Genomic DNA, 26,601 nt, shown 5'->3' on the forward strand with positions numbered 1-26,601 from the left:
ATTATGTATCTTTTTAGTGCTGAATCATATTTTATTGTCTGAGTGTACCACAGTTTATCCATTCACATACTGACGGACATCTTGGTTGCTTCCAAGTTTTAGTGATTATGAATAAAGCTGCTATAAACATCAATGTGCAAGTTTTTACGTGGACATAAGTTTTCAACTCCTGGGTAAATGTATCAGGAGCACAATTGCTGGATTGTATACTAAGAGTATGTTTAGTTTTGGAAGAAACCACCAAACTGTTTTCCAAAATAGCTTTACCATTTTGCATTCCCACCAGCAATGAATGAGAGTTCCTGTTGGCACCATCTCCTCACCAGCATTTAATGTTGTCTGTGTTCTGGATTTTGGCCATTGTAGTAGATATATAGAGATATCTCGTTGTTTTAATTTGCATTTCCCTAATGACGTATGATGTGGAGCATCTTTTCATATGCTTACTTGCCATCCATGTGTCTTCTTTGGTGAGGTATCTGTTAAGGTATTTGGCTTATTTTTCAGTCAGGTTGTTTATTTTCTTATTGTTAAGTTTTAAGAGTTCTTTGTATATTTTGGATGACAGTCCTTTATCAGGTCTGTGTTTTGCAAATATTTCTCCCAGTCTGTGGCTTGTCTTCTCATTCTCTTGACAGTTATTTTTTCTTAATACATTGAAAATATTATTCTGTGGTCTTCTAGATCTTACTGTTGCTGTTGAGAAGCCAGTTGATGGTCTAATTGCTATTCTTTTGTCGGTGATCTCTCTGTTTCTCTTTTATTATCTCCTTTTTTTGTGTACGGTGTTCTTAAATTTCATTACAGTATGTTGTTTTATTTTTATTTATCCTGCTTGAAATTTGTTGAGCTTGCTGGATCTGAGGTTTGGTGTTCTTTCAATTATTCTGGAAAAATTCTCAGCCATTAGCTGTTTGAATAATGTCTTTCTCCATCCTCTCTAATTTTATTTGAACTTCAGTTAAAAGAGTAGATATATGTTAGACCCCTCTAACTCTATCAACCATATCTGTTAAACTCTCATATTTTTTATATCTTCATTTCTTGGTCACATTCTATGGAATTTCTTTGGATTGCTCTTCTAAGTTGCTAATTATTTTTTTAGTTATATCTAATCTGCTATTTAACCTGGCCATTGATTTTTAAATTTTGATTATAACTTTCATTTCTGGAAGTTCTGTTTGGTATGTTTTCAAATGTACTTGGTTCTTTTTTGATACTCTGTTCTTCCTTGCTAATTTTTTCAAGTCTTTCCTCTAAATCCTAAGATATAAAAATCGTAAGCATTTTATATTTTGTCTCTAGTTCCAACATCTGAAGCCTTTGAGGATCTTATTTTGCTGTCTGTTTTTCTTGGCTGTCACTCATGTGGCTTATTTCTGGATGTGTGTTTTTTGTTTTGCTTTTGTTTTAAGATCTAATGTTCCTTAGGACTTTATCTGTGGAAGTTATTTGAGGCCTTGGTAAAGTCTTTATTCCACCAGAAAGAATGAGGAGTTGCTTCTGCCAATATCTCGAAAATATTGCTAAGTGGACTACTTCTGGATCTTCACTTGAGGTTGCATGGATTTGATCACAAACCTGCACCAGAGCCAGCTTCTGGTTATGGATTCTTAGCAGAGACATTTCTCCTTCTCTACTGGGTAAGATAGGACAGTTTCTTTGTGGTCCCTTTCAGTGCTGCAGATTTGTTTCTGGTTCATCTCTATCCTGAGGGTATAGTCCATTGGTATCTCAAGCGTATAAGGAGATTTCATATAAGACTGTCCCACCTAAGGTGGGCCCTGGGCTTTATCTTCTGTTGCCCATACCTCAAATGGTCATTGCAATGGTCACTAGTGTTTGTTACATAGCCACAGGGCAAAAGCCGGCTTTAGTGTTCTCTTCCCTTCCAGGATATCTGCTTTCATTTAATGCTTTTTTATTGTGATAAGATGTACATAATATAAATTTAACCATTTAAACCATCTTTAAATATACAATTCAGTGGCATTAGATAATTCAGATTGTTATATAACCATCGCCACCATCCGTCTCCAGAATGTTTTCATCTTCCCAAACAGAAATTCTGTAACATTAAACAGTAACACTCCATTGCCTCCAGCCCCTGGCAACTACCATTCTACTTTTGGTCTCTGTCATTTTGACTATTCTAGGTACCTCATATTTGTGCAATCATAGAGAATTTGCACTTTCTCTGGCTTATTTCACTTAGTATAATATCTTCAACATTCATCCATGTTGTAGCATATGTCAGAATTTCCTTCCTTTTTAAGGCTGAATAGTAATCCATTGTATGTAGAAACCAAATTTTGTTTATCCGTTCATTATTAATGCACATTTGGGTGTTTCCACCTGCTTTTCATTTCATTTAATTTTTGCTCTGTGCAAATTCCTTTAATTTTTGTTCTCTCAAGTATTACTGACAGCTCAACATGATGCATTTTAAAAATTAATTTTTAGGACTATCTATTTAGCTTTGTAAATTGTTTTCTTTGAGAATGTCATCCACAATACCTAGATCACCTTACTGCTGAAAACCAAAGTCTCATACCTTCTATATGAAGACCAGAAGACAACTGCAGAGAACACATTTTTATATTCTTCCTTTTGGAGCATTAGAAAGAGAAGATTCTGAGATATACAGCAATTAATATGTAGCTTTATATGTTTTAATTCTTTCCTTGAGGTCTGTTAGATAATATTTTTTGACATATCTATGAGAAAACCATAAGAATATCATAAGAAAACTCATCTCTGTCTTGCAGGGTTTGGCATTCTTAGCATGTTGTTGGTGCCAACACCCACCCACCCCTGCACACCTCAGTATCCAGTAGGAGCCTTGGAAACTTGTACAGAGATAGCAAAATTGTAGACTGCTTGAGCTGAAAGGGTCTAATCCTAACCCCTCTCCCCTCCACCACAGTGTCTTAAAGATGTGTTGGCCAAGGTTAAGCGACCCACTCATGGTCATAGAAGGAGTCAGTGACAGCTAGGACTTTGGTTTCCTCACTTCTGTCCCAGTATACTTTGAACTTCTGTGTCCTTTCTGTCTTTGGGTAGACATTCTAAGATACGTTAATGAGTTCTGACCTTGGTCTTTTGAAAAGTTGCTTTGGATGTTGATGAAGGTGATCTGACACTGATGCATGGGTCAGAGTAGAGACAAAAGTCCTCATCTAATTAACTGCTTGAAGACCAAATAGAGTTGACCGTTCATATCTTACTCCTTCCCTGTCTCCCCTATTTGTGGAGTCTTTTTAGATAATAGAATATTAGAGCTGGGAGAACTCTCGTTATCATTCGATCCAATCCCAAATTGCCTACTGGGACATTTTGGGATCGTCTGCCTGAAAGCTTTACTGTTCTTTATAGATGAGGAAACTGAAACCTAAAAGATGCAAATGATTTCCCCAAGGCCATATAAGGTATTCATAGCAAAGCCAGAGCTGTACCCAAGTCTCCTAATTCCTATTCTTGTGGAAGAGTTCCATCACATGTATATATAAACTTTGCTCCTAGTCTTCAACTAAGCTCCACCTCCATGGTCTCTGTTTTAAGATTGTGAAAAGGCCTAAGGGTGGTTTGACTTTGAGAATAATCCAGAACCTGAAGGGTTAATAGAAATTGAATGGTGAAGTGGGAGCCTTTTTCTACTCTCCTCAACTGGGGAGCTGCTGGGCTGTTTCACTTGCCCTGCATGTGTTCCATTACGGTATAATGATGTAATTACCAGTAATGCTGCCGCTGCTAGAGCAGTGCTGGAGAGGCAGCGTTAAGGAAAAGACTAGCCCCAGTTCTCTCCTAAGAGCCAGTTCAGCCCACTTCAGTCTATTAGATTGAAGATGCTGGAAGGCAAATGGCTTCGGCAGAGGAAAAGGTCAGATTTAAAAGCTTTTCTGGGCATGGTATTTATTGTTGCTTTTTTGACCTTCAGAAAAGTCCCCTGTGTGTTTGTCCTTGATTCTTGTCTTTCCCATTAATGCTTGAAAGCTGTATTGCTGGCCAGCCAGGTCTTTGGCATAGATGGTTTTCTGCGTGGTGTTATTTGAGAAGGTGGAGCACCCTGTCTAGATCACCAGTCCTTTTGCCTTTCATACCACCATTATAGTGTCAGAAGTATTTTTGATTCTTGAATAATTTAGTTTTCAGTATTTCTGCATATAAATATATATACATCCACACACACACACACATATATATATATATATATCTCACTTCTACAAATAGGCTTAGACCTAAACAATTTCTGAGATAACATTTAAAATACAGAAAAATAAGAAATAAGGCATAGTGCCTTAGGCAAATCACTTAACCTTTCTGTGCATCTCTTTTGAAACATACAACCTGCCACTTGATGACTATAAGTAGATAATCATCATCTTTGGAACATGGTAGACCCTTCCAAAAGTTTCCCCTTTGCGGGGATAGTCATTCTTTCATAATACCAAGCACCTGCTGAATCCAGGGCACTGAGCTAGAGTGTACAATGGAACATGCAGAGTTGGAAGATGTCAGCTCCTACTGTCAGGGAACTTTACCTGTTTGTTAATTTGATGAACACAAACGGAAACATTGGTTAGAATTGTAGAAAAGTGGCTTTCATACAGGTTATAAGAAGGTACAAGTTTTGCTTACTTCAGTGGTTCTCAAAGTGCTTTCCCTGCATCAGTACCATCAGTATCACATAGGAACCTACTAGACATTACAAATTCTCAGACCCCAAGCAGATCTACTGAATCATCAATTCGAGGGGTAGGGACCTACAGTCTGTTTTAACAAACCCTCTAGTAATTCTTATGCATACTGAAGTTTGAGAACCACTGATATTTTATGGCTTGGTACTAGGAGCCACTTGAAAATATAAAATCCATTATGTTTATCTAGAGCTGCAACGCCTAGTAGTCAATATAGGAGTCACTAGCCATGGGCGGGTATTTAAATAAATTAAAACAAAGTAAAATTTTAAATTCTCGGTAGCACTAGCCACCTTATAAGTGCTCAGTAGACACATGTGGCAAGTAGTTACCATACTGGACAGTGCAGATATAAACATTTCTGTCATCACAGAAATTGAGTAATGGTGGGCTCAGAGCAGTGGTCCTCCCAGTTTAGCATGAATCAGATCACTTAGAGGACTTAGTAAAACGCAAATTGCTGGACCCCACTGCATGGGTTTCTGATTTAATAGGTCCAGCATCATCCTGAAGAAATTACACTTATCACAAGTTCCCAGGTGATGCTAATGCTGCTGGTGCAGGGAGCACACTTGGAGAACCACTAGTCCAGAGTAAGGGTTCCTGACCTAAAATCTGTAAACCTCCTAAAATGGAAGGTAGAACAGCGTATATATCCACATAATGAAGGTTACAGGGTATAGGGCCCATAGTTTACTTTATTTTATTTATTTATTTTTGGCTGCATTGGGTCTTCGTTGCTGCACATGGGCTTTCTCTAGTTGTGGTGAGCGGGGGCTACTCTTTGCTGGGGTGCGTGTGCTTCTCATTGTGGTGGCTTCTCTTTGTTGTGGAGCACGGGCTCTAGGTGCGTGGGCTTCGGTAGTTGTGGCTCGCAGGCCCTAGAGCGCAGGCTCAGTAGTTGTGGCGCACGGGCTTAGTTGCTCTGCGGCAGTGGGATCTTCCCGGACCAGGGATCGAACCCGTGTCCCCTGCTTTGGCAGGTGGATTCTTAACCACTGTGCCACCAGGGAAGTCCCAGGGCCCATAGTTTAAGTCTGGTTTTCAAGTGGGTCAGCAGATCAGTCAGGAAAACTTTTAGCTGCAGTTAACAGAAAATCTGAGTAACAGTGACTTAAATCACAAGGACATTGGTGTTCATTTAGCAGAGTGAGAGCAGGAAGTTTCAGTGGCTCAAGCATGTCACCAAGAAAATCAAGCACTTTCCCTCCCCAGAAAACCTCTTATGGGTTTTTTGTTTTTGTTTTTGTTTTTGTTTTGTCAGAACTAGGTTACATGCCCACCTTTAGACCATTCCTGGCAAAGGGGAATAGGTTTGCATAATTGCTTTAGACCAGTTGTGATTCAGCTCCTGGGGATGAATGGGAGGGGGTTTACCTTCCCTGAGACCATAGGGTCTCTACCAGTTCACTGAACAAAATATTAGTTTTATAACAGGGATAAAGAGAAAAATGGATATTGGGTTGATAGGGATCTGCATCTATCTCAGTGAGTGACCCGAAAAAGGTTAGGAACATCTGTTCTGCATCTTTTCATCTCGTCACATGCTTTTAACTTGCTAGGCAAGTAGAACCTGGATTTTCTCAGCTGTGAAGGTTTACTTGGCTCTGTCCTCTCAGACCTTATGACAGGTCTGTGAAGCAGTTCTGCTCATAATGGGGGTGAGGTGGGGTAGAATTTAAGAACCTGATCCAAGCCTCTAGAAGTTGGGATCAAGTCAGCCTGAAAACTAGTCCCCCTCTGACTTTGACCCCCAATTCTGAAAAGGGCTTTTGCCCAAAAAGTGTTCCTTTGACCAAGTCCCTGCCTTGTACCTTGATGCTTTTAGAGAGTCCCATTACTCTTTTTCTCTTACTAATTCTCTTAGAACCGGAGACCTCGTCCAGAATATTGGATTCTGCTTCCAGACTTCCAGATTCCTATCTACATGCCTAGATCCCTGCTTGCCTCCTCCCATCAGTATGCTTCAGACACTCTGCTTTGCTCAGTAGAGAGATCATGTCTAAAAGTGTACAATTTGAGTCTTCCATGTAGAAATGGTAAGTGAAGCACTGGGAGTTAATGAGATCATTGAAGGAGAAGATGCAAGAAAAAAAGCAGAGTGCACCCACCCCAGCCTACTGAATCAGATTAAAGGCATGGTCATCTATGTTTTTATCTGTAAACTCCACAAATCAAGAGACCTACCAATCACACACAGATCAACACACATCAGTGGACCTAATAGTGGTCCTTATGGCCCTGGGAATCCAAAGAGGTGCCTGATGAAAGCAATGATGGCAGCTGAGCAGGCAGAGCTCTCCACCTGTGTCCTCCTACCCCCCAGAGTAATTCTGCTTTTGTTTGTTTTTATATATCATGGTTCTGCATAAAATTTTGTATGTAGAAATAAATGGTTCCACTTCTTTAAAAAGGGGGTGGGGGGACACTGGCTTAATGACGTCAAAGGTGCTTTCCAACACTGGCATTGAGCTCCAGGGATAGCAGCTAGAATATAGGTTCTAGGCTGTAACATGTGAAGCAGAAGTGTAGTACTTTCTTGTTTCAGGACTAAGAACTCTGACCTGCTTGTTCTCTGGTGGTTTTAGTTGCCTCAGTCAACAGCTGGATACAGTACCCAATTGTTTGCAGCAAAAGTCCTGCAAGTCTGTTTCCTCTAAAAGCTTCTTCTGCAGCTTCCCTCCCCCCATCCTCCCAGGACAGAAGTGGACGCAAGGGGGAATGTTTCAGTTCCCCTGCTGGGTTGTGTGTCTTCCTCTCACACCCTGTCCAGAGCGTCTAGGGAGTTTTTACTTTCCAGATCTGCTTACCAGAAACAGTTTGGCAGAATCCAGTTTGGGGGAGGAGGCTCTAGTTAAACGATCACAAAAGCACACATCCCTGTGGTGAATGAATTCTTAACATGTGTGAAGAGGGAGCAAAGGAACTCTGCTAAAATTGTTCATTACAGTTCATGCTAAATCAGGATGCTAAATTCAGGAATGGAAATGAGGAGCAACCCAGAACACTACGATTTGCATTAATTAGGACGTTTAATCCCTGACTCTCAATAACACACACTCAGGATTATGACAGAATTTCAGTGTATGTTTGTATAAACTTTAAAATTTTTTAATTTGGTATTATAATGTATTCTGATACAATGAAAAGCTGCCTGTTTTTGTAGTACAGATTTCAGAAAGTAAAGCTTGGCTGCTGGGGGAATAAAGAGGCAACAGAGCAATTCTCAAAGAGGAAGTGCATGAGAATCTTAAGGGCTTAGGGGAAAGATTATTTTTGGTTATAAACGGAGGGCTTTTGTTTAAGTTGAAAAACATGACCAATCTAATCTTCTGAGGCTCAGAGAGAGAAGGTGACTTGCCAAAGCCTCACAGATGATTACACGGTGTTAATCCCAGAACCCAGGTCTGTGCTCTCTGAGCTCAGAGTTGGTCCCTATCCTGAACTACCCCTCCAGATCTGAGTTTCCCATATTTTCTCTCTGTGGCCCACTGTCTGCATCTCAAGCCACCCTCTCCTTGATCTGTTGGCCTAGCTTCAGGGGAGCCGGGCTACAACCGGTCTGAAATAGGAAGACTGTAAATTTATTTAAACTTTCAGCATGACCCATTGGCCTCACTTTTTCCATTGTGATGAATGAAAATGTAGACAGAAGAATGTTTAAGACGGACAACTCAAAGTGAATAAGGAAAATGCAGAACAAGGAAATGTGCAATTTGTTTTTGCTTTTAAAAAACTTATTACAGAACTTCATGTTTTGTTTTTTTACCTCTGTCATCTGTGACCCATTCTCCTGTTCAGCCAAGATATTTTGGCTTTTTTTCTCTGGGAAACCAGTGGGTGGGTGAGTATGGAGGAGCCAAGAGTTAACAAAATACCAGCAGATGCTGGAGCTGAGTGAGAGGATTCTCCTTAGTCTCACAAGCAGAGGCGTACCTCACCTCCCACCCTCCCTCCCCTTTGAGAAAGACTTGAGAGGATTTGCCAGTCCTGATGAAGAAAATCTCCAGGAACTCTTCCTGTCTTTGGGCCATTGGGGCTTTTTGCCTTCCTGAGGATGCCCTAAGCATTGTAGGAAATAATAGCATTGTCTTTTGAAGTCAAGCTTACCGGGTTTGATTCCAGATCCATCATTGAATCCAAACCTACCATTTACCATCTGGGTGGCTTTTGATGAGATCCTTCTGAGCCTGTTTCCTCATCTGTAATAGAGATAATAGAGCCTATCTCATCAAATTTGTTAGAATTAAATAAGGTGATGTGTATAAAACGCCTAGCACATTGCCAAACACCTGATTGATCCTCAATAAATAAAAAGGTTTTTGCAGTACCGCCCCTTTCCTCAGCAACTTGTGTACAGTTTTCATTTTCCCTGTGGCCATGAGGTAGGCAATAGTAACTTTCTAACTTGATTCTAGTGGCAGTAGGAGTATCAAAGTGAATTTGTTTTCTTTTTTCCTTATCAACTTTAAGGGATAATTTACACACAATGAACTGCATCTGTCTAAATTCAGTGAGTGTGACAGTTGTCTATACCCGTGAAGTTACTTGTGCAGTCAATATACAGAACATCTGTGTCAGCCCCCAAAGATTCCTTGTCTCTTCATGTTCTTTCCTTTCCTTTGCCCTCTGCCCCAGGCAAGCACTCATCTCCTTTTTTTTTTTAATTAATTAATTAATTTATTTATTTATGGCTGTGTTGGGTCTTCGTTTCTGTGTGAGGGCTTTCTCTAGTTGCGGCAAGTGGGGGCCACTCTTCATCGCGGTGCGCGGGCCTCTCACTATCGCGGCCTCTCTTGTTGCGGAGCACAGGCTCCAGACGTGCAGGCTCAGTAGTTGTGGCTCACGGGCCTAGTTGCTCCGCGGCATGTGGGATCTTCCCAGACCAGGGCTCGAACCCGTGTCCCCTGCATTGGCAGGCAGATTCTCCACTGCGCCACCAGGGAAGCCCCAGCACTCATCTCTTGTCACTATAAATTAGTTTGCATTTTATGAATAGACGCATACAGTTTGGACATTTTTTGTCTGGCTTCCTTCACTCAGCATAACGATTTTTTAGATGTGTCCATGTTGTTGCATACATCTGTTTTATCACTGAGTTCTATTCCGTTGTATAGCTATACCGCCTGTTGATGGACATTTGGGTTGTTCACAGTTTTTGAATATTTTACACAAAGCTCATGTGAGCATTCATTTACACATCTTTGTGTGGGCATATATTTTTACTTCTCCTGGGTAAATACCCTGGATGCGAATGGCTGGGTCATATGGTAGTTGTTTGTTAAACTTTTTAAAAAACTGCCAACCTGTTTTCCAAACTGTCTGTTCCATTTTACATTCCCACTGACAGTATATGTGTGTGATTTCAGATGCTTGACATCCTCACCAACACTTAGTATGGTCAGTCTTTTTAATTTTAGCCATTCTAATGGGTTTATAGGTAATAGTATTTCATTGTGGTTTTAATTTGCATTTCCCTGATATCTAATAATCTTTTTGGGTGATAACTGGTCTAGCTTCTTTTGTGTTGTCCCTGTTCAAATCTTTTGCCTATTTTTAAAATGGTATAGTTTATCTTCTTGTTATTGAGCTTATGAGTTTTTTTTTTTAAATGCACTTTCCTTTGCGTGAGTTTCTTTTAACAAATTGTTATTTTTCTGAAACATTGTCAGAACTTCCCTTTTATTTATTTATTTTAATTATTATTATTTTTTTTTTGCTGTGTTAGGTCTTTGTTTCTATGTGAGGGCTTTCTCTAGATGTGGCAAGCGGGGGCCACTCTTCATCGCGGTGCGCAGGCCTTTCACTGTCGCGGCCTCAGCTTATGAGTTTTTAAACACGGTTTGGATACCAGCTTTTTGTAAGATAGAAATATGTGAGATTTCTCTTTCTGTGAAAACACGTGAATGTTTTCTCCCAGGCTGGCTTGCCTTTTCATTTTTTAACGGTCCCATTTGGGGAGCAAAAGCTTTGAATTTTGATGGTCTGTTTTTTCTGTTTTTCTTTTATGATTGTTTTTTGTTTGTTTGTTTGTTTAGCTACCTCAAGGTCACAAGAGTTTTTCTCTTATATTTTCTTCTAGGAGCTTTTACACTTAGATCTATGATCCATTTCAAGTTAATTTTTGTACATGGTGTGAGGTAAGAGTTAATATGGAAGTTATCTTTTGAGTATCTTATGTATCAGGAACTTTAATTCTCAATAAATAAATGTTCTAAGATAGATAATTGTCCCCATTTTAATGATGAGGAAAAGAAGTCTCAGAAAGATTAAGAAACTTGCTCAAGTCATACAACCAAGATTCAAGCCTATGATTACGTAACACCAAAGCCCACATGCTTTCTACTCTATTATGCTGGCATTTTGTTTTCAACATTGAATTAGAATCTATATTTTTAAATGTCCAGCTGTAACCTGTGAAGAGGATATAAAAACATGAGGTGGCACTGCCATTCTGAGGACATTCATATCCCTAGCCTGACCTTATGACATTATACACAGCAAGGATGTTGGGACCTAGGGAACCCAGGGGTTCCATGTCAGACCATTTGCGCTGGTTTGTATTTCAGAAGCTATAAATACAATTTTCTTGGTGCTCTCTTGACAAGAAGCCTTATTCTGAGTTCTTTTTCCATTTTATAGCTAGTCCATCAGAAATATGAAGTTAAGTGCCTGGCCACACAGACAGTTAATCCTTGGAGTACCCAGCTGGATGGCTGAGTCTCACTGTGTTTGGTTTGAGTTTTTATTTTTGGAAAACAAATAGTGAGTCAGCCTCCATTCTTTCCCTCTTTCTAACTCACTACTGCCTTCTGGAATCTCTTAGATACTGTGGTCTTACTGGGTAAATAGTCTTTTCTCTGAAACTTCCTTTCAGCCAGGACAGAATCATGTCAGAGAAGTCCCCCATCCTCTGATATTTAATGTGCCCTCCCGCCATTTAAAGAAAAGTCTGTTTAAGGCTGTTCACTTTTGTCATCTTTGAGGAATCTCTGAGTCTCAGTTAGCAGGACTGTTCTGTTTCTTTTAAAAAATGCCGGAGGGAATGTAGAGATAACAGGCTGTACCTCTGGGTTCTTGCTTTGCAACACTTTAGCTTTGGTAAATTCACACCCTCTTCTTCCTTTCTTTCTATGAGGCAGTATGGTATAGGGAGAAGAGCATGGAACTTTGGAGTGAGAAGTTTGTAGGTTTGAATCCCAGCTCCTAGAAAGTACAAAGCAGGGGTGTTTGAGACTTATAAAGGATGTTTTTTGAGTACAGAACCCTATTTAAGGTGCCTTAACAGATATACTGCTTTCTCTTTGGCTGAGCTGGGCAGTCTAATTTCAAAGTCCAGCCATGGAGGGTAAAACATTGTAGTCATTCCACCTGTTAGATTGTCCAACTAGCTGCCAAGTAGATTGTCCTAGTCTCTGGAAGCAAACTCTTCCGTCTTTGGTGTGATTGTTTGCTAGTGAGAAACTTATCTTATAGAGAGAAATGTGAGTTGCAAGAGGAGTAGAGGAGAAAAGACAGTCTGTCTGATACAGAGAGGATCAAGTATAGGTTGATGGGAGGAAGGAGGGAACCCAGTTTACATATTTGGGAGCTATACCTCCATCTTCTTAAATACAGCCCTGAAAAACATTAATCTCTGTGTTGGTGGTGGAATGAGAACAAGTCGGTGTCTCTCAGTACCATCTGGTTACCGTGCCTTCTAGCTGGCCTCATTTTCCTCTCTTCTATGGGAGTCTCCTTTGCACTTCAGTCTGGGGGCTGGTTTCTACTTCCCCTTTGCAACCATTAAGGATTCTGTGGTCTCCATGATTACCATGTTCAAACCTACATATCCTTTGAGATACAGTTCAGGGCTTAGCTCTTCCAAGAAGCCTCCCTTGACCTTCATACACTGTTGGTGAGAATGTAAATTCGTGCAGCCACTGTGGAAAGCAGGATGGAGGTGTCTCAAAAACATAGAAACAGAACTACCATGTGACCCAGCAATTCCACTTCTGGGTATATGTCTGAAAAAAACAAAGACACTAATTCTAAAAGGTACATGTACCCCAGTGTTCATAGAAGCATTATTTACAATTGCCAAGATAAGGAAGCAACCTAAGTGTCCATCAACAGAGGAATGGATAAAGAAGATGTAGTGTGTATATATATATATATATATATATATATATATATATACATAAACATACATATATATATGTATGTGGTATATATATATATACATATATATATATATATATACATACATACATACATACAATGGAATACTACTTAGCCATAAAAAAGAATGAAATTTTGCCATTTGCAGCAATATGGGTGGACTTGGAGTGCATTATGCTAAGTGAAATAAATCAGACAGAGAAAGGCAAATACTGTTTGGTATTACTTACATGTGGAATCTGAAAAATACAACAAACTAGTGAATATAACAAAAAAGAAGTGGTCTCACAGAGAGAACAAACTAGCAGTTACCAGTGGGGAGAGGGAAGCAGGAAGGGGCAATATAGGCACAGGGGACTAAGAGGTACAAACTTTTAGGTATAAAATAAACTATAAGGATATATTGTACAACACAGGGAATATAGCCAATATTTTATAATACTGGAGTAGAACCTTTAAAAATTGTGAATCACTAGATTGTACACCTGTAACATTGTACAGCAACTATATTTCAATTAAAAAAAAAAAGCCTCCTTTGACCATCCTAAATCATTCAAGTAGCCTTGATAATCTAAATTTGTGAATATTTAATGAGTACAAACTGTGTGTTTTGGGAAAGAGGGAATGATTACAGAGAGAGATCAGAGGTAGTACCAGTGCCTAACACTTAACCTTGACTATTCCTTGTACCTCTTTTGTCTCCTCAACTAGATTCCCACGCCTCTTCAGGATTGCCTCTTAGAAGTCTGGTGATTACTTAACTCTAACCTAAATCTCTCCTTATACATAAATGTAGCTCGGATTTCCTTCCATTTGCCTAGGCTTCATACTGTCTCTACAATTTTGGATACAGTTTATTTCACTTAACACTTTAAGCTTAAAAATACTTATTGTGAACTCTGAGGATAATTTAATGGCTGCAGTGTGACTCACTCATGAAACCACTTTGTACCACTAGGACACTGGAGCCTTAGTTTTCTTAAGTAAGGAAACAGGCATCATTGAATCATTAAAGCCCCTTACTCAAACTTGTCACATGCAGCTTACCACTTAGGCCTAAAATTCTGTTTTTCCCTCTCTAACTGTATACAGAATATTTTGACTCTCCAACAGGTAAGATGAGAAAATTAGTCCCTTCATATCTTAAGGTATGTATTGTATGGCTAAATAATATTTACATTCAGATCTATAAAATAATTAAGTGTTGACTTTTACCTGTGGATTGATTCTAAGAATTAACAACTAGTGTATATCCTTTGCAGTATTACAATTATGTACATATCACAACAGAGCTGAGTCGCATGATTTGATTCATAGGAAGAAAATAAGGTTCAATGATACTAAACCTGTGACATTTAAAGGAGAATATTCCAAACATCAAGATCAAATAGATTCTCTTTCTACATTACATCACTTGCCACATTTTCTTTGCTTCATATTTATACCTGGTCTTTTCTTTTTGTTTTCCTTGGAGTTTCTAATTGCCTTTTTTTTCCCGGACTGAAGAAAGAAGCATCTGCCTTTACCTTATGACTACTAACATCATTTAGCTTCTTAATCATACTGTTTGTTGTAGGGAAATGACTTGCATCTTGACACATTCTTCTCTAAGTCCAGAGAGTTCTGTTTCTACTTCAAGGCCTGCTACCATTTCACTGAATTCCTAGGTTAAATCTCCTTTCTTGCACCCCATGTCATCTTCTTTCTTAAAATTCTTTTTCATTTTGCTATAAGGTATCCTTGGTAGTTTTTTCAGAAAGAATGCATAGGAGTTAAACTTTCTGAGTCATTGCATATCTAAAATGTTTTGCCCAGATGGTTCTTTAGACAACGCTGCAGTTAATCATTTTGATTTCTGCTCCTCTTCCTGACCTTGTTCTCCTTATCCTTTAATTCTGCGCTATGGATTACAGTAGCCAGTAGCCAAGTGTGCGCTGTTGAGCACTTGAAACCTGGCTCATCTGAATTAAAATGTGCTGTAAATGTAAAATACACACCAGATTTCAAAGAAAAACAACCCCCCCAAAATCATTTTATATTGCTTATGTGTTAAAATGATGATATTTTGGATATTATTAAAATTAATTACACCTACTTATTTTTACTTTTTAAATGTAAAAATAAATTTCAAGATTATGTATATGACTCACATTACATTTCTGTTGGACAGTGCTGCTCTACTCTTCAACATGGCACCTTTCCCAGCCTCATCAAGGAGCAGCATTGGATACTGCATGCAGTTTTTTCCCAATGTTCCTTTGCCTGACTTCCTTCACTTGGGTTATGTGTAGGTACCTCTACTTTCCATCTTTTGAAAAGTGTTAAAAATTTCTGGTCTGGTTCTTTTCTCCCTTTATTTCTCTTTCCCCACCCTAACCACAGGTATTAATTTAATCCCTTTGTACTACTTTGTCACATCTTTGGGATTTGGGAAGAAAGAGATACAAACTTATTTTCAGTCTGTCAATTGGAAAACAAGATTTTACAGATTTTATCATTATTTTGAACAATAGTACAGTGGTCATCTTCATGCATAAGTCTGTCCACATCTCTAGATATTTTCTTAAGATGGATTTCTGGAAATAGACGTACTGGTTCAGGTTATATGAATTTCTTTATGACTCTTGATATACATGTCAACAGATTTATTCCCCTAAAAGTACCAGTTTATGTTCTCAGTGGGTTATTCAATAAAAGATGGGAGCAGTTATCCAAGAAGTGCCCAGAGTCAATCTGCATCCTCTGTGTGGGCCTTTTATCTCAGCTTCTGTGGAAAGCATGGTCTGTTTTCTGAAACACTTAACTTTTTGAGCCTTCATTTTCCTATTTGTAAAATAGGGATAATCATGCCCTGAAGTAATGTGTATGAAAGCTCATTGCAGGTAATAATTTCATTAGTTTATTTCAGCAAGTATTTGATAGCCTCCTACTTGTACTAAGTACAGATGCTGCACTGGGAACGATGGGGAATGTCCAAATGACATAGCCCCTGGCCTCAAAACTAATGTCTCATGAAGGGACTAGAACTGGAGTTGAGAAGTATTCATGAGAAACTATCTCACAAGTCTTTCTGTAATAGATAAGGTGTTAAAGGGGTTTAAATGTGGAAGGCTTTGCATTTCATTTAAAAGATAAAAGAAAACAGCATAGAGGAGGTGGCATTCAAGGTAGCCTTGAAGAAGGAGCATAATTTCATAGTTCCCTGACCAGGGATCAGACCCATGCCCCCTGCATTGGAAAGGCAGAGTCTTAACCACTGGACCACCAGAGAAGTCCCTAAAGAAGGAGCATAATTTCAACACAATCAGAGAGTGAGGTGTGGGTACAGGTGTGAGGATGAGCTGGAGCAAAGGCACAGGGGTGAGTTCTGGGCAAATCAGTTAATAGCATTCACTAGAGTATAGGCAGAAGGCAAGGAAAACAAAATGTAGGTAGACATTTTTATTTCTCTGAGCATACTTACTTGCATGGGCCACATAGTGAGGTACTCCTTATATTTATTTTTGCTGTGCTTTAGTAGGATAGGCGGAAAGAAATCATTTCACTGAGTTTTGGCTCTGACCAGAACTGAGTAGGCGAAGTTTGTCTTGTCCATAGGGACGAGAACACGATATATTTACACTGGCCTTTCTCTCCCACAGAGGTTGGAAATTCTGAGGCATTTTAAACAGTTCTGAGGCTATGACACATTACACTTACCCAATCAAATAACTTGCATCAGGAATTTTGAGGAGTGGTCAGAGGATTCCTGAAGAGAAGAATAACTGAGACAACGGGTAAGGTGGCAATAGAGAGAGAATAGTGAGGGAATTAGACCTTTGCTATCATCAGGAAAAGGTGAGGAACTTTGTGAAACAAGGACAAGGATTCTGCTTTCTATACATCTTTCTGGCCCTCTCCCTTCAGGGGGTTCACTGTCTTCTCAACAGTTGTTTGGTACCTTCAGGCTGTTAACTGAAAATCTAGAATCACTTTGGGGTCTACCACCCCCCTCCCTCCCTACCATCATGCCCAAGATTTTTTTATCCTCAGCAACATTCAGGATTCTCTTTTTTGGTGCCTATAAAATGAAGTCAAACTCCTGTGCTTGGCTTTCACCAGACCCCCCAGCCTGTCTGGTGGCTCTAGCTTGTATTTACCATCTTACTTTACATTGTACCCCAATACTCTAACCTTGAGTCTATGGCTTAACATCTCTCATCCACTTCTAACAGAAGCATCCAGTTCATTTATTCACTCGACATTTATTGAATGTCTATTATGTATCATTTTTTCAGTAAACTTTTCGTAAGCAACTGCTATGGTTTAGGCCTTATTTTGGAGCCTGTGAATAGAGAAATAGGAAAAGGGATAATGTTGGTAAATGGAAAAATACCATGAGATATTTGGGGGGAATCCATATATGTATTCAAAATGCAGGTATGTCAGGAGATGCCCATGTAGTCCCTTTGAATAATCACTGCCTTCTGTATATGAGCTGGATCACTAGTACACAGTGGGATCAAGGCTCAGATAGTATTTAGGTTCAATTTGAATATGCTGCCAAATGGAGATGATGAAAGAAGCAACCATCGTGGTCCTGAACGAGGGTCATCAGCTCTAGGACTACTGATGGTTTCTTAAAAGATATGACTTACTATCTATTCTGATTTATCTTGTCAAAATGCTCAACAATTTCACTGTGGTTACACCTAATAGCACTAGTGGGGTCTGTCTCTTGGGGCTCTTTTCGTTAAATGGTGACTCCCAAAGAGCATATACTCAGAAGCTGCTACACCCTTGCCTACCGTATTGGCTGAGTTCCCATTCCCTAAATGAGCCTTGTCCTTTCCCGCCTCCATGCCATTGCTCATCAGTGTGGTGGGGGAAAGAGAGGATTTGGAGCTAGATCTGGGTTTGAGACCTTGATTCACTTCTTATTCGCTCTGTAACCTGGGTCAAATTTCTTAAACTGTTGAAAGGCTTTGAGAGAATTATATTACCTGCCTTTTCCAGCATTGTCTATTATAAGGTATAGATGAGAATTTATGTGAAAGCATGGTATCTATTACATGACATGTACTCTTTCCATTCTCCCTTTCCTGGGGAACTTCCTTTTACTCCTTCCCCCATCTCTATTTATTAAAATTCTGTCCATCCTTAATTTAGCTCTTATATTACATCTCCAGTAAAGTTTTCCCAGTATTCTCAGTTGCAAGAGATTTGGGCTTCCCCTTTTTTTCTATGCTTTGCTTGTGGGATTTTAGACTTTTGAAGAAACAGATCTAAGTAGTAGGGGTAATGGCACAGGGAAGGGTAGGTACCTGAATAAAATAGCACCGTATGTGGAAGCAGGAAAATAAGGGTCAGTGAGAGATAGTATGCAAATAGTGTAAATAAGGGTGTGTTGTCACTCAATGCAAGGTGATTGATTCTCAGCCCATCTTCTCCCAGTAGGCCAGAGATGGAGGTTGTTTCCAGTTCCTAGTATTAGCCACAAAAAAGGGGCCACTCACTCTACTTTATGTAGTGAGAGCCAGCTACCAATCTTCCAGGTAACCCTGAACTTTTAGAATTTGATACTATGTTTTGATTAGAATTGAGCAGTCAGTCTGTAGATTTTCTGGGAAGACCTGGCTTGGTCAGCAGAATAGAAAACATCCAGGATGACATAAGTCTGGCAAGGTTCGAGGGAAACAACAAAGGATGCCCAATACCACTGATTGTTCTTTGATTTACCATTTCACACCTGGTACAGTCAGGAAGCTACATTTAAAAAAACAATTTTTTCTTTAAAAAAAACCCCAAAATACCCGTAGTCAAAAAAGCACTCATTCGCCATAAAGCTGGAAGGATTCATTCATTGGAGCTGGTTGTTCACATTTGTAGAATTTAGAATTTTGTAGATGGAAAGGGCCTTAGAGTTGAATAGGATCTTCAGAAGGAAACAAAAGGCTCTTGCTTTTTGCATGAACTGAGTTCATTCACAAGACAGTGCTTCTTGATCTGTGAGGAGTGATTTCAGACAATTAGCTAATTGGTTGAGGAAGGTGACCTATCAGCTTTGCAGAGAGGATGTCTGCTCTTAGGAATCCACATAAAGACCATATCTTAAGCTTTCCATGACAGCCCAAAGCAGCCCCATTAATCCTCCTATGTAATGGCCAGTCATAATCACAGGGGGGGAGTACATTTCACTTGAGAGTAAAGCCATGAAAACCCAAACAGCTGCCAACAGCTGATCACTGTCACCCTCAGCTCAGTGTTGTTTTAGGCTTTGAAATATTTCTGAATGATATTCCAGTTTGCTCTATTGTAAGGGGGTAAGTGACCCTCCAGAAACAGTCTGCTGTTTATTTTTAAGTGTTATAAGATACCTAGTTTGTTGAAATGATACTTGTCTATTGTATAAAAAACAAGGGCAGAACTCATTTGTGGCCATCTTGAAGGTCCAAATGGGTGCAGAAAAACAGAAAGAGAAAATGGAAAATTTCTGCAGGTAAATGTTAAGTTTTTCTGGTTTTCAAATGTGAAAGAAATTCAGAGTGAAAGAAGAGGGTCATAGACTTGTCAAGAAGGGAATCAGGAGAAGATAACTGATAATAAATCAGTAAGGTGAATCCCTTTGCCCCTATGAAATTAGTGTCATTGTTCTTTGGAACATATTATTAAGATGTACCCAGAATATAAAGTTTTTTTTTTTTTTGAATATAAAGTTTTATGGTGAGAATGGTTGTGACCATCATAGGATGACTAATCCCTCCAACCAAAACAAACATAGGATTGGTCATTAGGAGACCCAAGTTTTCATAACACTGCATACACCCTTCTTAATGTAGTGGTTAAGAGTCAGGGCTTTGACTATTTACAATAGCCAGGACATGGAAGCAACCTAAGCGTCCATCGACAGATGAATAGATAAAGAAGATGTGACACATATATACAACGGAATATTACTCAGCCATAAAAAAGAAACAAAATTGAGTTATTTGTAGTGAGGTGAATGGACCTAGAGTCTATCATACAGAGTGAAGTAAGTCAGAAAGAGAAAAACAAATACCATATGGTAATACATATATATGGAATCTAAAAAAAAAAAAAAAAAGGTTCTGATGAACCTAGGGACAGGACAGGAATAAAGACACAGACATAGAGAATGGACTTGAGGACACGGGGAGGGGGAAGGGTAAGCTGGGACGAAGTGAGAGAGTAGCATTGACATATATATACTACCAAATGTAAAATAGATAGCTAGTGGGAAGCAGCTATATAGCACAGGGAGATCAGATCGGTGCTTTGTGACCACCTAGAGGGGTGGGATAGAGAGGGTGGGAGGGAGACGCAAGAGGGAGGGGATATGGGGATATATGTGTACATATAGCTGATTCACTTTGTTATACAGCAGAAACTAACACAACATTGTAAAGCAATTATACTCCAATAAAGATGTTTAGAAAAAAAAAAAGAGTCAGGGCTTTGGGTCTGTCAGACATGGGCTTGAATTCTGTTTCTGTCACCTACCTACTCTATAACCTTGGCTAAGCACATGGTAAGTATTTATGTCAGGAATATTTTCAATTCATTAAGCTGACTGATAGTGGTTTAAATGACATTATCACATTATAAGTCTAGAATAAGCAGTTGCTGCCTTTGGTTTAGAGACTCAGTGTTGTGATCAAGGGTGTTTATTCTGTATATCTTCCCATTCAGCCATCCATAATGTGTTGGCTTTCAACCTCATGGTAGCAAGAAAGTCAAAAGCTTTCTCAGGAGCCCTCAGCAGATATCTCCTTATGTCTAATTGTCCAGAATTGTGACACATAGATACATACAGTTAGAAGGAAGCCTAGGAAAGCAAACAAACGTCCTGCTTTTCTAGACTCCGTAATGAAAGAAGACAGAGACTGTAAATGGGTATTATGTTTTCCAGTCAACAGTGCAGTGCCTGTTGAATTAACATTCAGTTAATGTTAAATGTTAATTAACTGAATTAACATTCAGTTAATGTTAAATGGTGTTATTTTTAAAAATTTTATTGAAGTATAGTTGGTTTACACTGTTGTGTTCATTTCTGCTGTACAGCAAAGTGATTCAGTTATACATATAAATATACTTTTTCATATTCTTTTCCATGACGGTTTATTACAGGATAGTGAATATAGTTCCCTGTGCTACAATAGGACCTTGTTTCTCTATCCTCTGTATAATAGTTTGCATGTGTTAAATGCTGTTATGATGATGATGGTGACGTGCTCTTCTGAAGATTCAAGTGATATGATATTTAACATTTTACATTTTACGAAGTACTTTTACTTACTCGTGTAAGGAGTTTGTTGGTGGTTATTGTTGTTATTGCATATTTAGAAGTTCCTTGAAGATTGATCCAAAGAAGAAAGGTCAACCAGGAAGGACAGCATAGTTCAAGCCTTCACATTGACCTGTCCCAGCTCCAGGTCTGTCGCTTTACAAAGCCTTCCTAGACCACCCAGAAGCACAGCAGTTTAAAGCACTGCTCTAAACTCCTAATGTCACTTACGACTTATCATGTTTACTGCTACTTATATTTTTAAAATACACGTGGCTTCTTAGCTAGGTCTTGAGCTCCTTAATTTCAAGGTTTGCATAGAATGTGCCCTCTGGAATGTAGGGAGGAACTCGATTACTGTTCATTTATTGACAGAACATTTTCTATTTCTCACCATTCGCTGGATTTGATATAGTGTAGGGATGGGAAATGATTAGAATTATGCTTTTCTGTGGGGGAAGAATTTTATCTTCTTTTGCTCAAACCTCCACCATTCTTTCTCCAACTTGCCTCTCGCTTCTTGCTCTTTTTCTCCTAAGAGAGCAGTATGGATTGTCAGGGGAGGAAGCATACCATTCCTCTCCAGCTTATCATGTTATGACTCTCCAGCCTCTTCTTAACTAAGCCTTGACTCTGACTTGGCTATGAGGAATTTTGCCCTACTTTCTATTAGGGCCCTGCCCCCTCACTGCCATCTGTGAGACTGCAACCAAAACGAAACCATTACAGATTAGCTTCTTTGGTGCGTTTTGCATCCTCCACCACTGTCCTTACGTCTTTTTGGAGAGTTGACGTAAGAGGCAAATAGTATTGGGTAAGGAAGTCAAACCCATTGACTGAAATCTACAGTGATGTATGAATCATTATCTGATCTTTTGCTGAGACCAAATGCTAAGAATGTGTAAGGATCTTGGAAGTTAAAAATATTAAGTTAATGTTTAGCAAGGAGTATTTAGTAGCAAAGCTAGTTGGAGAACCCCATTGCCCAGCCCAGTATTCTTTCAGCATTGTTCTCGGCTAGTGCTATAGTCTTCAGAAGTGATGCCAGAGTAATCACAGCCAGATTCCTGAGCAGTTGAATCCAATGGCTCTCTTCTCTTTACCATGACTCTGATTTTAGAAATAGAAAGTAGCTGCTAACATATTTTAGTTTAATTTGTGTAAGTCACTGATCCAACTTGTTGTTTGTTTTGTTTCTGATGGTACAAAAACCAAGAATTTCCTAACATTATGTTCCTCGTACCCTTTGGCCACTTGATTTTCCCATATTTTTTTATTCCCGTCCAGTTTTCACTGTTTGATGATGCTTGTTGTTTAGATATAGCAAATGAAATGACAGCTGCAGTACCTGTACTTCCAAGTTATAAAATAAACTTAATGTGCAGACATACATAGACAAAACACAGAATCCTCATTATCTATTTACATAATAAAGCAGTTCACCAAGGCTTAGGAGATTTGGGGTGCCAGTTAATTATTTCCCTTTCCTTCTGATACAGAGAATTGGAAGAAGGTATAAAACGGAGGTGAAGGTGTCAATTCTACTCATGGCTGCCTAATAGCTCCTTAAGTATAGTCTGGAGAGGTAAGTCTAGGAGAACTCTGTGCGATGAGAGGAATCTAAACTACCAAGGGGTATAGAGAGTAAGAGAAGAGGAAGCTAAGGATGAAATCCTGTGGATCATAGATCTGAAAAGGATCCCCATAAGGCTGAAAAGGAGCACAGAGATGCAGGAAGCTGTGGTGTCAGATAATCCAAAGGATTTGGGAGCAGCATTTAGGAAAGAAGGAGTGCTCAGCTGCCTTGAATGCAGCAACCACAAAGGCATCCAGGGGATTTTACAACAAAAGAAGTCTTAGATCATCCTTGGTTTAAAAAAATAAAACAAAAACAACTTTCTGTTCTCCCAGCCCAGCCTCCCTAGATGCTAATCACATAGGACCACCTAGTTTTGTTTTCCAATGTACCTTCACACCTGGCTCCCATTAGGTATAAAAATATGACACTGAAAGATTTCTGGCCTCAAATTATTTATTATAAACCTGCAAGAAAAACTTAGTGTATGTGTTTGTGTGTTTGAAGGATGACTGGTGATAAGATTTTCCTTTTGTAATTGGGGCCCAAAATTTCTGGGTATGAGGACTTATAAATTGCTCAATTAGGAGGAGTGTATTAATGGGGCAGCAGGGTGATAAGCCCTTCAAAAGTGATGCCAGGGTCCTAGGAAGCCCAGCACTGCCCTCCTCCCTCTGGTATTTGTAGAATGTGTTTTAACTTTTAAACTATGAGATTCTTGATCTGTTGTTGTTCAGTGCTGTAGGGGGTACTCTACTGTTGGGGCTCAATAAATAGTTGGCAAAATTAGGCTTTTAGAAGTATAAGAGAAGGGGAAAGAGAACGCTCTGAAAACAAACTCCATCTTCAAATTTCTGCTCAGGCCCTAGGGCACGGAGAGAACTCCATGGGCCTGCTTCTGCCTTTAAACATCTACAGAAAAGTTCTGTCTCAAAATCAAACAAACAATACTCCCTAATAGCTAATTTTTGGTCTCCTCAAGTTGCGTTTTAGTTTCCTCACTGTTCAAGCCAAGCTCTGATTTGTCATTACAAAGATCTTCAAGTGCAAATAAATCTCCTGCATTCCATAGCCACCTCTATGCAGGTTTTCCAACCCTTTAAATCTTCCTAAGTCTTAAATCGTGAGGTTTATTCCTTGATCATCGAAATTCACGTAGACATAGGATATCATTTATACTACCTATCCGCTTCTCTCATCATTTGCGTCAAGCTCTGTGTATAAGGCTCTAGGGCCCTTGCCTTCTGTGCTGTAATGACTTATATGAATAGAGTGCCTAGAACACAGTGAGGATTTGATAAATGTTAGATTGAAGTTTAAATCACACCAGGTGCCTGATGAGCTTCTCTGGGGAATAAAGCCAATGCTAAGTTGGTCTCACTAGGTTGGTTGTGTGTGTGTTGGGGGCGGCGGGGGGTGGGGCGGCGGGGGGTGGGGGGGTGGGCAGAGTTCCAAGCCTGTAGCTTCCTCAGACACTTCTCGAAGAACTAAGGGTCCTGGGGCCCTCGCCACTAGCTTCCAATAGCCTGTGTATTTTTAGTCCCCGCTTTTCATGTAAGTTTCCCGTTAACTGCTTGCAGGAAATCTTTTCTTGGACATAATCTGCCCGTTTCCTGAAGTCTTCCTCTCCGCCTTGTGTCCGTTGGGGATGAATCAAGTCAGCAGTTTTGGAGAGTGTGTGTTCTCTTCCCTGAAACAGCCTCCCTGCTTTGTGGACACCAGAAAGCTGCCTTTCTTGTCTGTTTCTAGGGGTGAAGGGAAGAGGGGCAAACCCTTGGTGTGTGTCAGCTTCTTAGACCGCCTGGCACAAATGTCCCTTTGTATGAGGAGGAGGCATGTGTGCTTTTTCTCCTTCCCAGTGGATACTTTCATCTGCTAGGTCTGGATGGTGTCCTCCGAGCTGTAAACAGTGGAGTAGGAGATAAAGGGCTGCCTTAGGGAGGAGGCATGCGTAGCAGCAACTGGTTTTCCTTCTCTGCCCCTCACCCGCTTTGTCCTGATTAAAACAAATCAGGTCTAGGTGTGGCCTGATTTGAGCCAGCCTAGACCTCTCTAATCCCTTTCCAGGACCCAAACAGCATGGACACCGCTCCGCTTACCTTGAAGACCTCAAACTTGGAGAAAGGTGTTTTCTGTGATAAGGATAACAATTCCTCGTATTTGTACAATGTTAGTTTCTAAACATGTTATGTCTTCTGAGGAGCTGAAATTCTGGCTTTGTGATCCCTTAAGAATGTAGGATTCGGATCAAAAGATATGAGTTTGAGTGCTGGCTCTGCTCCTTAATAACTGTGAGACCTCAGGCAAGTCAGGGAGCTAATAATAGCTCCCTCTTCGTAGGGTGTTACAGACTTTAAATGAGAAAATGTATGTGAGTTCCTGCCACATAGGAAACACTCAAATGTTAACCCCAAAAAAAGGGGTGGGGGCCGTAAGGGGTGTTAACGGAGATAATGGAGATGAATATGCTATGCATAAAATGCTAAACTTTTTAGTAATTTGGTTTGAGGTCTGAGCATAAGCATTTTCTCTCTCCTCTAAAGCCACCCAGTTCACCTGGCCTCTCATTCTGACCATTCCCTCCTTCTCTCAAACATCCATCACTGTGACCTCTTCTTTCACATGGTAGCTTAGCTCTTCCATCTAAAGCAAACCCCTGTCTCTTGAGGCCAGCCACTAGCCCAGTGTTTGGCACAAGGTAGGGTTCAACAATTACTTGAATAGGTACTCTTTGTGAAAAACTCAGAAATGCAACCCCTTTCCCATCCACACGGGCCTGCCCTTAGTCACTCAAACTTATTTCTTGATTTTTATACCCAGGGATAAGTGCAAGGGATGGAGACCACTCCAGATACTTTGAACAGGAAGGAATTTAATACAAGGGATTAAATGCTTACCAAATGGTAGGAAAAACTAAAGCTGCATGTTCCACGAATGATACTTACTCCCTCCCCACCCCCAGAATACCACTGAAGTGATCAGTTAACTCACCCCCCCACTCCATAGCTGTGATCTAGCACTTAGGAGGTCAGACTTGAGAAGCTACTGCTGCAAATGCCCCGTGGCACTCAGGAAGCTGGAAAATGCCTCAGCTGCATAAACCCTTTCATAGCTACATATTTGCTTGCCAGAAGAAACAAGAAACAGCCCCGAGAGCAGGAAAATGGTCTTCACCTCACTTCCAGCTTACCTGTCTTGTGTGAATGCACATAATTGGTAGATTAACTGCAAGCAAATCTGGATTTTTTAGTTTTCCACTGTTTCCAACTAGAAGGGGAGGGGGGTGGAAGTGGAGTGAGCCAACCTACAGTATATACCACACTAGTTTCATCTAGAAGGTATTTTGGGTTGCAGTATGTCAGGATAAAAGCTAAATGAGGAAACACAAACAGGTCCCTCTGCACCTAGCTGATTCCTTCCAAGTGCAGAGTCACTTCCATAGAATATGTTTTGGATCAGATGTCTCTTTGGGAAATCTTCCATATTTCCCCGTGGCCTTTAAAAGAGCCTGACTGACCCAGCTGGCTCTCCTTATAACTCACGGGATGTACCCAACAAATGTTGGGATGAATGCCCTCTGTATATGTCAGATACTATGCTAGGCAAAGGGGACGCCAAGTCAAAAAAAGAAAGGCAAGGCCCTGCTTTCAAGGAGTTCTCGGTAGTCTAGGAGGGTGACACAAGATGAAAATAGTTAGAAAATGATGACAAATGCTAAAATGAAGATATCCTCAAGAACACAGATGAGAGGTACATAAATCAGATTGGGGGATAAAACGAGGATAAATATGAAAAGGCTGTCTGTATTCATGTAAAGAGTTAAGTGTAGGGACTTCCCTGGTGGACCAGTGGCTAAGACTCTGCGCTCCCAATGCAGGGGGCCT

General features: G+C 39.9%; 1 protein-coding gene across 2 annotated transcripts in view; it reads left to right on the forward strand.

Annotated features, from left to right (window-relative positions):
• Window positions 1-26,601, forward strand: part of GAB2 (GRB2 associated binding protein 2) — a 174,618-nt gene that overhangs the window by 49,749 nt on the left and 98,268 nt on the right. Inside the window, exon 1 of one of the 2 annotated variants that reach the window (XM_068556806.1) lies at window positions 3,774-3,880. The exons of the other annotated variant lie outside the window; for it this stretch is intronic. Coding sequence (XP_068412907.1) covers window positions 3,860-3,880 — 21 coding nt within the window. The 5' untranslated portion in view covers window positions 3,774-3,859. Of the gene's footprint in view, window positions 1-3,773; window positions 3,881-26,601 lie in introns of those variants that run through there. 2 annotated transcript variants of the gene reach the window in all.

The sequence above is a fragment of the Eschrichtius robustus genome, chromosome 11 (genome assembly GCF_028021215.1).
Source record: "Eschrichtius robustus isolate mEscRob2 chromosome 11, mEscRob2.pri, whole genome shotgun sequence".
Taxonomy (NCBI): Eukaryota; Metazoa; Chordata; class Mammalia; order Artiodactyla; family Eschrichtiidae; genus Eschrichtius; species Eschrichtius robustus.